General features: G+C 39.3%; 1 protein-coding gene across 3 annotated transcripts in view; it reads left to right on the top strand.

Moving 5' to 3' along the window:
- Positions 1–10673, top strand: part of slc2a9l2 (solute carrier family 2 member 9, like 2) — a 105375-nt gene extending 94702 nt beyond the window's left edge. For all 3 annotated transcript variants that reach the window (XM_085353097.1, XM_085353098.1, XM_085353096.1), the window contains exon 13: positions 10272–10673. In XM_085353097.1, the coding sequence (XP_085209223.1) occupies positions 10272–10514 (243 nt within the window). In that variant the 3' untranslated portion in view covers positions 10515–10673. The remainder of the gene's footprint in view (positions 1–10271) is intronic.
- The last annotated feature ends 1640 nt before the right edge of the window (positions 10674–12313 follow it).

Raw genomic sequence — 12313 nt, 5'->3', positions numbered from 1 at the left:
TTGTTTGTGAGATAACAGAATGCCCTGCACATGTAGTATCTCTGCCAAGCCCCCCCCCCCCCCAAAAAAAAAAAAGCCCGAGGATTTTAGAGGCCTTTTTACTGGATAGGAGGTTTATGGCTCCTGGAGTTCAAGACATATGGAGCTCCGTACTATTGTACACACTGTGTGCATGCTTATTTTTCCCATTATTGGGAAAATGAAATTTATAGAATAAGCTATGAAGCAATAGAGTCACTGGGAATATTTTTTTACTCACATATGTGCAGTGATGAACATGAAACAAAACAAACAGAAAAATCAAAAACCTGTTTTTAAGCTTAAAATATGAATCTGGATTAAACACTTTCACTGTGGAACCATAACATGCTCATTTTTTCATTTTCTTTTTTAATATTTATACTTTTTTACTAATTTAATACTTTTTATTACTACTTTTTTATTATTCTCTTTTTTCCTGCTGCATTTTAACTGCATTTTTAAATACCTGTACAGGGGACGGCCCAAGGTTATTAATTCTTTATTTCTAGACCTTTAGTACTCTTCCAGTTACAAAAAAAACCCCCATTATTATCTTGGAGGGTGTTCTGTCCCATATCAGACTTTCTTTTAACAACGCCGGCACATATATGTTCATTAAATGCTGTTGCACGAGGTGTTTTTAGCGAGCTGCTGCTGTGACAAAAGCAAAACTCTCATCTGGGACACAGAGGTGGGAGTCCCCCTACAGGAACATTATCTGAAGACACAGACTTTGATTTTCAGTTGCGTTCTGTAAAGGCAGTGGTGACACAGTTACTTACAGTGAAGCTCACATGTAATTTTAACACTATAACACTGAATTCAGAGGTGCAGAAGGAAAGCTGGGAAAGGCTGGAACTGTAAAGAAGAACAAAAGAGTTTATAGTTTCAGCGAGTAAAGTTGTTGGGACTGTTGACCCCTCCTGTCTGAAAAAGCATGTTAAAATCTGATGCTCTGGCGCAGCTGGCTTGCAGACACTGGAGGAAACCCTGGAGTTTTACTGGGGAAATCACAGCCTGTGTGTGTATTATAAATGAACCATCGCTGTTTCTTTCTTCTCATCCCTCTGTCTTTGATATTTTGTAGCAGGCATTAATATCTTGACAGGCAACCTTAATGAGTACATTCTGTATAATAACTGTCCAACTTGGCTGGCTGCGGTGTCCTTTGAAGGTACATTAAAGGTCATTCATTGATTTATTTTCTCTTGATACTGCATGAAAACAATTCTTTTATATTCTTTCATTTTGTTTTGTTTTAAGGTGGACCAACTTCTTTGTAAAGACAAGCAGTATTCCTTTAAGACGGTGGGTGGGGGATCTAGCGTTTTAGAGTGAAAAAAGGGACTTTTACTGAAGTGTGAGGGTTTTTTTAAATCAAACATTGCAAAAATGGGAATCCTGATGAAAAGGCGATGAATGCGGGTTATCTACCTTTAAAAATGAACCACTCGGTGAATCATTGCTATATGCGCTGAATCTGACAATTTGTGGCTGCCTCAACCTATCGTATACATCTGCTTATGATCTGAATGCAGGCTAGCATAAAAGATACTGAACTGAAAAGAGGATAAATCAGTCTGACATAGTTCTATCGAAGCAATGTGGTTCCTCATTCCACAGACTGAATACTTGTTTGCCAGCCTCATGCGTCACACAGTATATGTCTCCTCCTGTTTTCCCTCTGCTGTTAGTGCTCATCTTCCAAGGATTTTATAACTAAAGGATTAAAATTAAGCTCATTTGCTATTCCTTTGGCCTCTTTCACATTTTAAACAATTATAACTATATCAGTCTCTTTGTGTCCTTCACTGCTGCTATTTTTCATTTCAATCTCATGTTAGCGCACAAAAAATGAAGTCGTTTAGTGGTTAAAACATTCTTCTCATTTCAGCCAGTGAAGCTTTCGAGTCATCCACAGTTCATTGCTTTAATTTTGTCCAAGTGTCTCAGTATTAATTGTGTCTCAGTACTCTGTACTGCACCAGTGAAGACAAGTTTGTTTACAGCATTGCAAGCAAAGGTGTTCTTCAGTTTGACATTTCCATTTCTGGTTAGAATTCATAACACAGATCTCCAACAACCTGCTGTTTTCCTAGTGCACGATCCCTTTAAAAATTTATATCGAGCTGTTTTATTCTTTGAGTACTTAAGTAGTTTTTGCTGTATCACTCCCAATGATCTGTTAAGTGAGTTGTATCTGGTAATTCCTACTGACAGAATATGATTTTAATTAAAGCATCTATTGCTGATCTCTCTGGATCTGTCTGTACAGCTTGCGTCAGTCTTCTATTTTTCAAACTTTACACAACATACAGCAGTCTGTTGTTCATGACAGATGATTTTTTTCCTATATCAGCATTTACCTATTTCAAGGTACAATGTCTATAATAAAAACAGCATTTTTCACAAATGGAGTGCACTCCATGATTCAATAGCATGTAAAATCATCTTCGGCAGGAAAACTAGAAGTATTCATTTCTTGAAAACGGTTGGTCATCTTTAGAATACTTTGGTATACACAGGATTTCATGTCTGACTCGATGATTGCAAGGTGCCCTGCTCCTGTGGCTGTAAAACAAGCCCAAATCATCACCTCTCTACCAGTGTACTTAAACATGGTGCTGTTCATTATGGCCCAACATCTCCCCTCTGGTCTCATCTCTCTGAAGGACATTGTTCCATTTGTTCAGATGCACCTTTCCAAAGCTAAGCCCTGCTGCCATGTTCTTTTTAGAGAGAGACTTTCTCTTTGCAACCCTTCCAAACAAGCCATCCTTGTTGAACCTCTGTCTAATTATTCTCTGATAAACTTTAACATTTAACATGCTCAATGAGGTCTGTAGAGTCTGAGATGTAGCTCTTGGGTTTTTTTGCTTGTTTGTTTCTCTGAGCACTCTAAGCTTGGGGTGACTTTTCTGTCCATACACGGGAAACTCATTGCTCTGTTTTAAAATAAACCTGTATGCTCCGGGCAAGCAAACTACACAAACCTTTGTGTTTATATAGGTGCAATAGGTGCATCAAATGCTGGCTGCTCCTTATGCTCTTTATTCCTATTGAAGCATTAACGGCATACTTAGTTTTTTATAGGACTGCATAGAGTCCTGTGAAAGCTTTCTTTATCACATAACCTAACATATACCACATTAGATTGGGTGCTTGGCATTCCTGACACTCACAGCAGTGATTATCGCACTTAAGAAGACTTCTTTATTGGCAACCTGTTTGCTTTATAGATTCAGTGAGTTTTTGTATCTATTCAGCAAGTTGTCTCTGGTGACAAATCTACTGAGCTTTGGGCAAACATTCACCAGTGCTGCTTCACAACTGCGAGGCTTGCTCTGCAGCTGCAGACACACCTCATTCTCTCCACCTGAGTTAAAAACCAACAGAGCTCTTAAATGGGCTTAGAAGTGTGACGTGTTGCTCTTTTGGTTTCTTACTCAGATGGAGGTTTTGCGTTGCGTTTGTCTTGAAGTTATTAAGTTATCTTAATCAAAAAGAGAGAGGCAAAATCATCTTCTCAGGCATTTCGAAACAGCTTTCAGTGTGGCTGCCACTTTTAGATTGCACTCTGGCAACTTGAATTGTGTGCTTTCTAATTAGAGCATTATTAAAATTGTTAAACTATTACTGTGGACAGTGATAGCAATTTCTAGCTACTCCACAGTAGGAAAACTTTGTTGCTAAAGACACCATACCATCATTATCTGGCTCGTTAGGAAAACGGCATTATCTATATAACACATCGTTACAGAGATATTTTTAAAAATGACATTTCAACTGAAAGTGTGACCTTTATATTTCTTACATGGCATATTTGAGTTTTTAACTTTGCTTTTCTTACATTACCTAATATAAAGTGCTAGTGTCTGATTATATCTGCCCTGTGTGCAGAGGACATGGTTCTGCCTTTTTTTTTAGACAGAACTTTGCCCTTGGTTATAATGACCCACTTGTCCCTCATTAGATCCTAATGGCATTTGACATTTCAATCTTTGTGAGATAAAAAAATAAAATCTAAATATGTACGCTGATGTTCCTGCACCCTTAAACAAACTTGTTCATTGTATTCTTGCTTGTCTTCGCTGATTTCTAATGAATTAGTTAAATAGATTCATCTGTGAATGAATACATTGTACCGTAAAGCCAGAGTTTTCAGTTAATAAATCATTCATAATTACATAAATTATTTTATTTCCAGTTAACCTGGAGGATTTTTTTAATAGAAAGGGCTATTTTCTATCTGATGCGGCTGATTTAAAAAAGTGAATTAATGCAGAAAAACATTGAATTTAATACTTTAAAGCTCTGAGCAGCAGGGTAGTTAATACGGATGCATCTACACAGGTGCATGACTCTGCAAAGTAAATACATTTTGAATAATTGTGTTTGAGTGCCTGGACTACAAATACGATTAACTATTCAGTGCATGTGAATTTATAGCTAAAGCTGGGTGTGATGATGTTTTAATTACACAGAGTTACATAAAGAAGCCTGTGACGTGTCATTTCATGATTCCTTTGCCCGTCTTATCTTAAACATTCCTTCTGGGATTTCACGTGCATCTTTGTTCTTGTGTTTTTTCTCAAGCACTCCTTTGCTCCTTGAAATATCGGGCATCCAATGATCATCATAAGAGTGCAGGAACTCAGGAATGAATCTGACCTCCAGTTGATCCAGTTGGGTGCGTGATATTTAGCCTCTAGCACTCATCAGGAGTTTTGTGAACAGGAATCAGTTGTACAGTGTATTCACAGACTGATGAAGATGAGCACAGATGATATTATCAGTGGATTTTTCAGGGATAAGATTTTAATAAGTTCTGAAAACAGGAGCAGGGCTTTGAAAATTAATGAATATGGGATTGAACTACACTGGAAATGCAAATGAATTCGGTTTATGGTACACGGGTGTGTGTGACTTCACAGGGGGATTTCTCTTTTTCTTTTGTCTCTTTGATTTTTATTCATCCATAAATGTAGATCTTGGTTACAGTTTCTACATTCTAGCAGCCCTATGTGACGTATGCGACAGAAAATGCTACAGCACCATGAATTATATTCTATGGTTTTGACATGGACGAGATAAATGATAAGTGGCTTGACAAAACGACTTGTCAATCAGAAGTGGTTTTAGCCTAGAGAGCAGATGTTGAGCATATGTGTTTGCCATGAAAACAGTGACTCAGAACCTGATTGTAATTACAACTAAACAGAGTTTCACCTTTTTAGCAGAAACAATATGTTCTTCCCTCCGCCTCTGCAACTTTCCCACAAAGCGAGGTTCTCTGACCGTAGCTTTAAGGGCACATTCATTGTGAGAAAGAAAAAGTTCGACAAAAGTCATCGTAGAAGTTTGAGATCAGAGTGAAAGTTTGCTTGAGGCACGGTGGACATTTTAGTGACGCCGTTTTGACCTTCCGTCAAATGTTTTCTGCCTGTTCGCTCAGTAGCCCCCCCAGATAAATCTAATTTTGTCCTTTCAGTCAGCTGTACCGGAGTGTCGTGTGTTGGAGGCAAAGAGTGAACGAAGAACTAAAATAGCTGAAAAGGGCGTAACAAACACTTAGATGGTGTTTTCTTAGAGGTGGAAGTTGTTCTTGTATGATCTGTCTTTTCCTTTTCATTTAGTCTTGCTGAATTTAAGAGAAAAAAAAATTAAAGCCCAAACATCTCAAAACTCCATTGGGCGATGCGTTCCTGCACTTCCACTCTCACACCGACTGTGTGATGCATGAGCTCCCACAGGAATAACAGATGTGTTCTCAAAGTGTAATTAATTTTGGAGATGTTAAAATGTTTGCAAAGTCACTATTTCATAGCTATACAGTCAGGCCCATAAGCACTAGGAAAATGACACAATGTTTGTGGTTTTACCTCGGTACACCACCACAGAAGAGTTTAAATCTAACGATCAAGATCTGGCTATGGCGCTAGGAGAGAAGCGGTTACCAGAGTGTTACGCCAAAGTATAACTCTGGAAAACTCGTCAGAGCTCCATTCTCCAGATACTTCTCTCTGAAACACAAAGTTTGGTGGGGGAACTCATCTGTAAAGATATTTCAGTCTCGAATGAAGTGTGACTAAAAAACAAAAATGCCATCCACATCTTCACATTGGCAGTGTGACAAAAAACTACATTTGTTTTCCTTTGTGTCATGTTACCGATCACAATATAACTAGGTAAGCAACACCCACTGCTAAGAATAGGAAGCTTGCATTGTGGAAGTCATTTACAGAAATGTGCTGAACCCTGCCGGTTTCAGCATGTCAGGTACCCTGTATATGTAATGAAACACCTATACTCTCCTGTGCTAGAGCTACACCAGACTATGAATCCTTAAATGAAGAGTTGTCAGTAGATGTACAGGAGCCTGAACACCTCACCATTGTGTCTGCACTGTCACTTCATTCTTGTAAAAAATAAGGATTGGAGAAATAAAGGATGATATATTGCACTTCTACCTGTCATGTACCACTGACCAGTAGGAAGACAGGACAAAGAGGTATGATGTCATGATAAACAGGTGGTTTTTTTGGGGTTTTTTTTGGTATTTTGATGGCTGAACAATGAGATTGCTGGTAATTTATGTCAGGAAATGGAAGGTCAAGTAGATATAGAGCTGAATAGGTAATTAAACAGATAATAAAGGTATACAATAAGAGTGTGTCACAGGAGAAAGTCCTAGAGCAGAGCAAGAGATAAGGCTGACCTGGCAGGGAAGATTTGGACACGTGTGAGAAACAGAAAGCAACAGAAGGTTATTTTTAGCCAGCCAATTCCACAAATATTGCAGAGTTGCTCGTTGCTTTTGTTGGTTGGGTTTTGCTAGCCCCACGAACTCCCAGGCACATGCCTGGCATCCAGATCCCAGCAGTGACTGACTGGTTTCTGACATGCACCTGAAACCAGCTCTGACCCCTTTCCAGACAACACACCGTTTAACTGTCACAACCCATCTTTCCATGGCAGGCCACTGCTGAGGTGTCAGTTAGTGCTCTGCAGAGCTAGGTTTTCAAATGGGGTTATAAAATATAGCAGTTAAAATCTTGTAATATGAAATATTATCAATTATTAGCACTTTTTAATTCCGTACATGGATATCTAAAAGGACAGCAGCACCTGAACACAGATATGCAAAATGCTCCCAGGCCTATGGTGCAGGAAAGGAACACATTAAGTAGCAATTATACCAATTAACACTCCCGAAAACTCCACCAAGGCTATTTCCTGATCAATGAAAACTATACAGTAGTGCAGTTAAGATAAGTGAGATATCTTAACTCGATGTGTACCGCCATCTTGGATTTGTCTATATTCAAGACAAATTGGAGGTTCATCGCAGAGCTAACACCGACAACCACACACTATCATCATTTTGAATCATCAGTTCTCCAAATCAATTCACCTTTAGCTAATTTGGAAAACCATACAGGCACAGGAATAATACGCAAACTCCACACGAAAAGGCTCCAGCCATCCTGTATGTGTTCATTTGAGATACTGTTGACAGCCTCATTTGAAGTTTTAACAGAGATTTTTTGTTTAACTGGCTCTTTTCTTTCTTTCTTTTTTTAATATAAATTTAACAGATCTAATGCGTGCTTTCACCTCATAAAGCCTGAACCATGAAATAATTGCCAGAAAAGTCTAACTGGAGGATTTATGGAACCTTCTGAAAAATTAAGAGGAAAGAAATTAAATATCAATTTGCATATTAGTTTTAATTTGTATCCTTTTTGCTACAACGAGCATTTATGTGTATTTATTGCTCACAGTAGCACCACGTGTCTAATTGTGTACATCAGGTTTTTCTGAAAAAACAAATAAACATGATGTAAAGGTCTCAAAAACTCATGCACCAAGCAGGATGCACTACAGGGTTACAGGACCTTCTTTCTGCTGCAATTGGAGTCTAAAGCATTCCCTAAGAATTGCAAGAGCAAGAGCTTCTCTGTCATGGAAACTGATGCCATGAAGCTCCCAGCGCACACTTTGTGTGCTGATGCTAATAACGGTGGAGGTTTGGAACTCTGCAGTTATTGACTCAGGCAAGCTTTTCACAAACTATGCACGCTGCTCTATAACTCTAGTCAGCCAGTACAAACAAACAGTATAACGTCAATTTCTGCCACAGTGAATTTTATGAAAAGAAGAAACTTTCACTTGCCATTTTTTTAACCCTTACCAAAGCTGGTGAAGTCATCATATGGAGAAATGCTAAGATAGCAGGAGCTCTAGTTCCAATGCGATGCTTCACACCAATATAAATGTATATATAAGTATAAAATGGGGCAATAACAACAAGCTCTATTTGTGCATGAGATCTGTAAAACCTAATGACCCATCACATTCAATCACATCCATTCATACGCTATGAGTTTTGAATGACTTTGTGTTTGTCTTATTAATGCAGCTGTGATCCATAAACATGATGCTTAATGGGTATTGTTGTTTTTTTGTCTTGTATGCTCATATTGTAACAACAATGATATAGCCAAGGATTAGCCACAACACTCAACTGTAGAGTCGGGCATCAGGACTTTGGCAGCAGATCCATTGGGTCCTATGGGTTGTCACAGAAGCTTGATCATATTGGAATCTGGAGAGTCTGAAGACAACGTCAAAAGATCCACATCAATGCCAGGACTCCTGGTTTCCCAACAGAACACTGCATTGTAACAAGATGATCAATGTTATTCTCTCCCAGGGGTTTTAATGTTGTGGCTGATCAGTGTAATCCATAAATCAGTCCAGTGTGGACATTTCAAATCTTGTATACATCTCCATCTCCTCGTTGTGCCTCCCACAGGCAACACAATCTATGAAAGCCCACAGCCATGCAAATATCCCCCTTTTAACACCGGCAAACCCCTACCCCCAGCAATGACTCATTGTTGCACCAGAAACCAGTGACTGACAGTATATGTCCAAGCATGGACACTCATTTGACCAGATTAGATTTACAGTACGTCTGCAGTGCATTTTAGAGCATTCACCTCGCCTTTTCTGTTTGCACATTATTCAGCCAACATTCATTTAAGCATGAAAAAAGTGTGTCTGTTTGTGTGTGTGTGTGTACAGCAATTGGGTCTTTGTGTTCATGCCTTACTGTCTGCGTGTGCACCACACTGAACCCAGCTGAGCCACCACAGCAGATCAAAGGCTTATCCCAGTGTCAAAATCAGGACTGTCTCATCCTTGTCAATCCACGGGCTTGCAAAAATTCGATTAATGACAAATGGAGTGAACGCATAAATATCCTGTTTGTAAGATGACTCATCTACCCTGACAACTGAGAGAGAAAGGCAGTTCTTTCTGAAGAACTTGCTAACTTTGCAGATGAGTGTTACGTCACAGAGGCAGCATGGAAACTGGGTCAGGCCCTTTGCACGATGCTCTGAGGTTTTTTTTTTTTTTTATGGCGCTATTATGAAATACTCTCAACAGAGGAAAACAGTGTCAGAGACTAACAGCAGTGGTGATATAACCAACTGAAATCAAAGTGGTAAGTAGTTCTTTACTGAGGTCGTGGTTGTTTGGACACTGCATTTCTAATACCTGGTACATAGTTCTGCATTTGCAGTCTGCCTCCTCATAAGCGAGGGATTATAGTTGGTAACATACTGGTCAGGGTCAGCCAAGTTTCTCTGCCCTACACCCAACCTTTCTCTCTCAGACTCTTTCTCTGTCTTTCTCTCTTACTCACATACGCACACGCACAAAACCCTCTCTCCACATCTAAATCTCCCTCTGGGTAATCAGTCAGTGTGTATTTTTAAATCTGTCACTAATCTCTATTATTGGCATAACCCACAGGACAAGGTTACCTTTCATACTTTTGGTACTTGAACACACGACTACATGCAAGTATATACAAGAAGAGTAATGTTCAGTTTATATGCTTGTAGGATTCTTTTGAGCGGAAAATCATGGGAATGTTATGCTGTCCTCATCAATGACACACATTTGACAAAACAGATGACAAAACAGATGCCACAGATGATGTCTCTGCAGAGATGGACTGAAAAATGTCACGATCCAGCTGTGTGGAGGTGGACACGCCAGTAATCATTTAATTGTTTAAAATTCTGCTGTAAAATTTTTGTTTTTTAATAAACTTTACTAGATGTCATCTGATTGAAGAATGATGAACTGAGGGTAAGGATGTTGAAAACAGCACAGTGTATGCACAAATCTGATATGTCTCATGTTTCTTGTCTGTATGTTTTCTGTTTGCACAGGAGACGCTGCAGTCCTTTTCCTTCCTTGTGTTTGTGGCAGTCTGCATTCTGGGATCCATATACCTCTATGTCGTCCTCCCGGAAACCAAAAATAAAACCTTTATGGACATCAGCCAGAGCTTTGCCAAGATTAATAAAATGCCCATCCCCTCGCCTGGTCAGGAAATGGAGCTGGTTCTGTCTATTAACTCTGACACGAATGGAAAAGCCCAAGATGCCACTAAGATGCAAACGTCCTTGTAAATGAAGGAATGAAGCACAGTCATAATCGAGAAGCCATGTTAAATGTGTGAAAATATGTCTTGTTTTTACATATTTACTGAGCATAAAAAATGAAGTAAAGTCAATGCTTTTTTTCAATGTTTTTTTCATATGACTGCAATTTTTTTTAGATAAAGCAATGAAGCAAGTATTTGTCTGTGTCTCTCAATAAGATGAAACAAATCGTTCCTATTCTGTTCTGAGGCTCTTCAGCAGTCACAAAAATGACTGTGGTTTGGGGCTTACATTAGATGTTGATTCCACTGATTGCTTTTACAGTTCTGTCTAATATTAGAGTGCATACAGAGTTTTGTTTCGGTCTGTTAGTCACTGTTTTTTTCACTTTAAGTCTCTACCAATGTCTCTGAAAAAATGTATTTTGCTTTGCCAAAACGTCCACAAAAAACTTAATGGGCTAGGTGTTTCTTGGCTTTTTGATACTGATCTGGTTGTGCACAGTGTTGTCTTCATGTTGACATTGGACCAAAACAGTACAGCTGGGGGCGAGAAAACCAAAACATGCTTTATGGGTTTATCACTGCAAGAAACACATCTCAGATGATTGTGTCCTGACACTAAACAGAGGTGTGCCAGAACCACCAGAAATATGATCATTCTTCTTTAGTAACACCAGTTATAGCAACATCCCATCTCTCTTCATCTCAGTCTTCCCTAAGAGCCTAATAAATGAGAGGTGGGACAGACGTGCATCTGAGGAGAGACATAAATTTCAGGATTATAGCTGTAATCCTGATGTCTTGGTTAACGTCTTAATATACACAACCTGGGAGAGAGAACGCAGAGAGCGCAGTAAAGCTGACAGGGAAAGCTATTTGGATCCTTTCCAAATCTGAAACGAGCCAAGGCTACCTCCCACCAGATGGCTGGAGCCAGCGGAGGAAGTGATCTGAACAGAGGCAGACAAGCGTGGCATTGGATAGCAGTCGCAGTTTGTTCCACAGTAGGGCGTACTCAATATTTGAAAGTCCGCTGCCTGGGGGGCTGACACTCTACCCCCTCATATAGACACAGACACAAAGTGTGTTTCTGTGTGTATGTGTCATGCTATGATGTCCACGTTTTCAAATAGCATTGTAGAAAGGTGGTGGAGAACCTACATGCGTCTTCATGTCCTTTTAATTTTTGCAAATATCCAGTGAGTTAGTGTCTCAGATTACATTTACCTAACATACAAGAAGACGGAGAATGTTGTCCCTTACAGCTCTGTTCCAGCTTGCTACTATTGGAGAATATATTGTCAGAAGCATTACTTACTGTGCAATTTACAGAATGCTTTGCTGGGTGAGTGCTGAGAGAGTAATTATGATACCACACTGCTGCAAAGCCGTATATGTTTAATGAGAGAACACTGCAGAGTAATGTATGCTTGATAAATCGCTGGTTAACCAACCCGTCAGGAAGCGGTGTCAAATTAACTTCAGATTATGCAAAATAAGAAGTGGGTGCAACAGGAGGCATGTGTGAATCCCACTCGCATGTCCTATGAAGAGAGAATGACTGAAAATCAAATTTCAAACAATTCCTTCAACCATTTGAAAACAGAACCCATCGAGGATTTTCCTTCCATTTAATTGATGCACTCTGGTATTCAACAACTCCTTGTGTGTAAATATTTAACATTTTATCTTAAATCCAGGTTGTAATGCTCATTTGATTTTACAAAAATGTTACCAGCCTCTTTTCATCTGATGAAACAGCTTCTGCCTGGTCTGGCCTGGATCTCTGCAGCAGCACAGCAAATCATACACTGAATGACAGCT

The sequence above is a fragment of the Diplotaxodon limnothrissa genome, linkage group LG5 (assembly GCF_057381915.1).
Source record: "Diplotaxodon limnothrissa isolate DT_005_m linkage group LG5, D_limnothrissa_male_GT1.1, whole genome shotgun sequence".
In the NCBI taxonomy this organism is placed as follows: domain Eukaryota; kingdom Metazoa; phylum Chordata; class Actinopteri; order Cichliformes; family Cichlidae; genus Diplotaxodon; species Diplotaxodon limnothrissa.
This window is presented reverse-complemented; position numbering and strand designations above follow the sequence as displayed.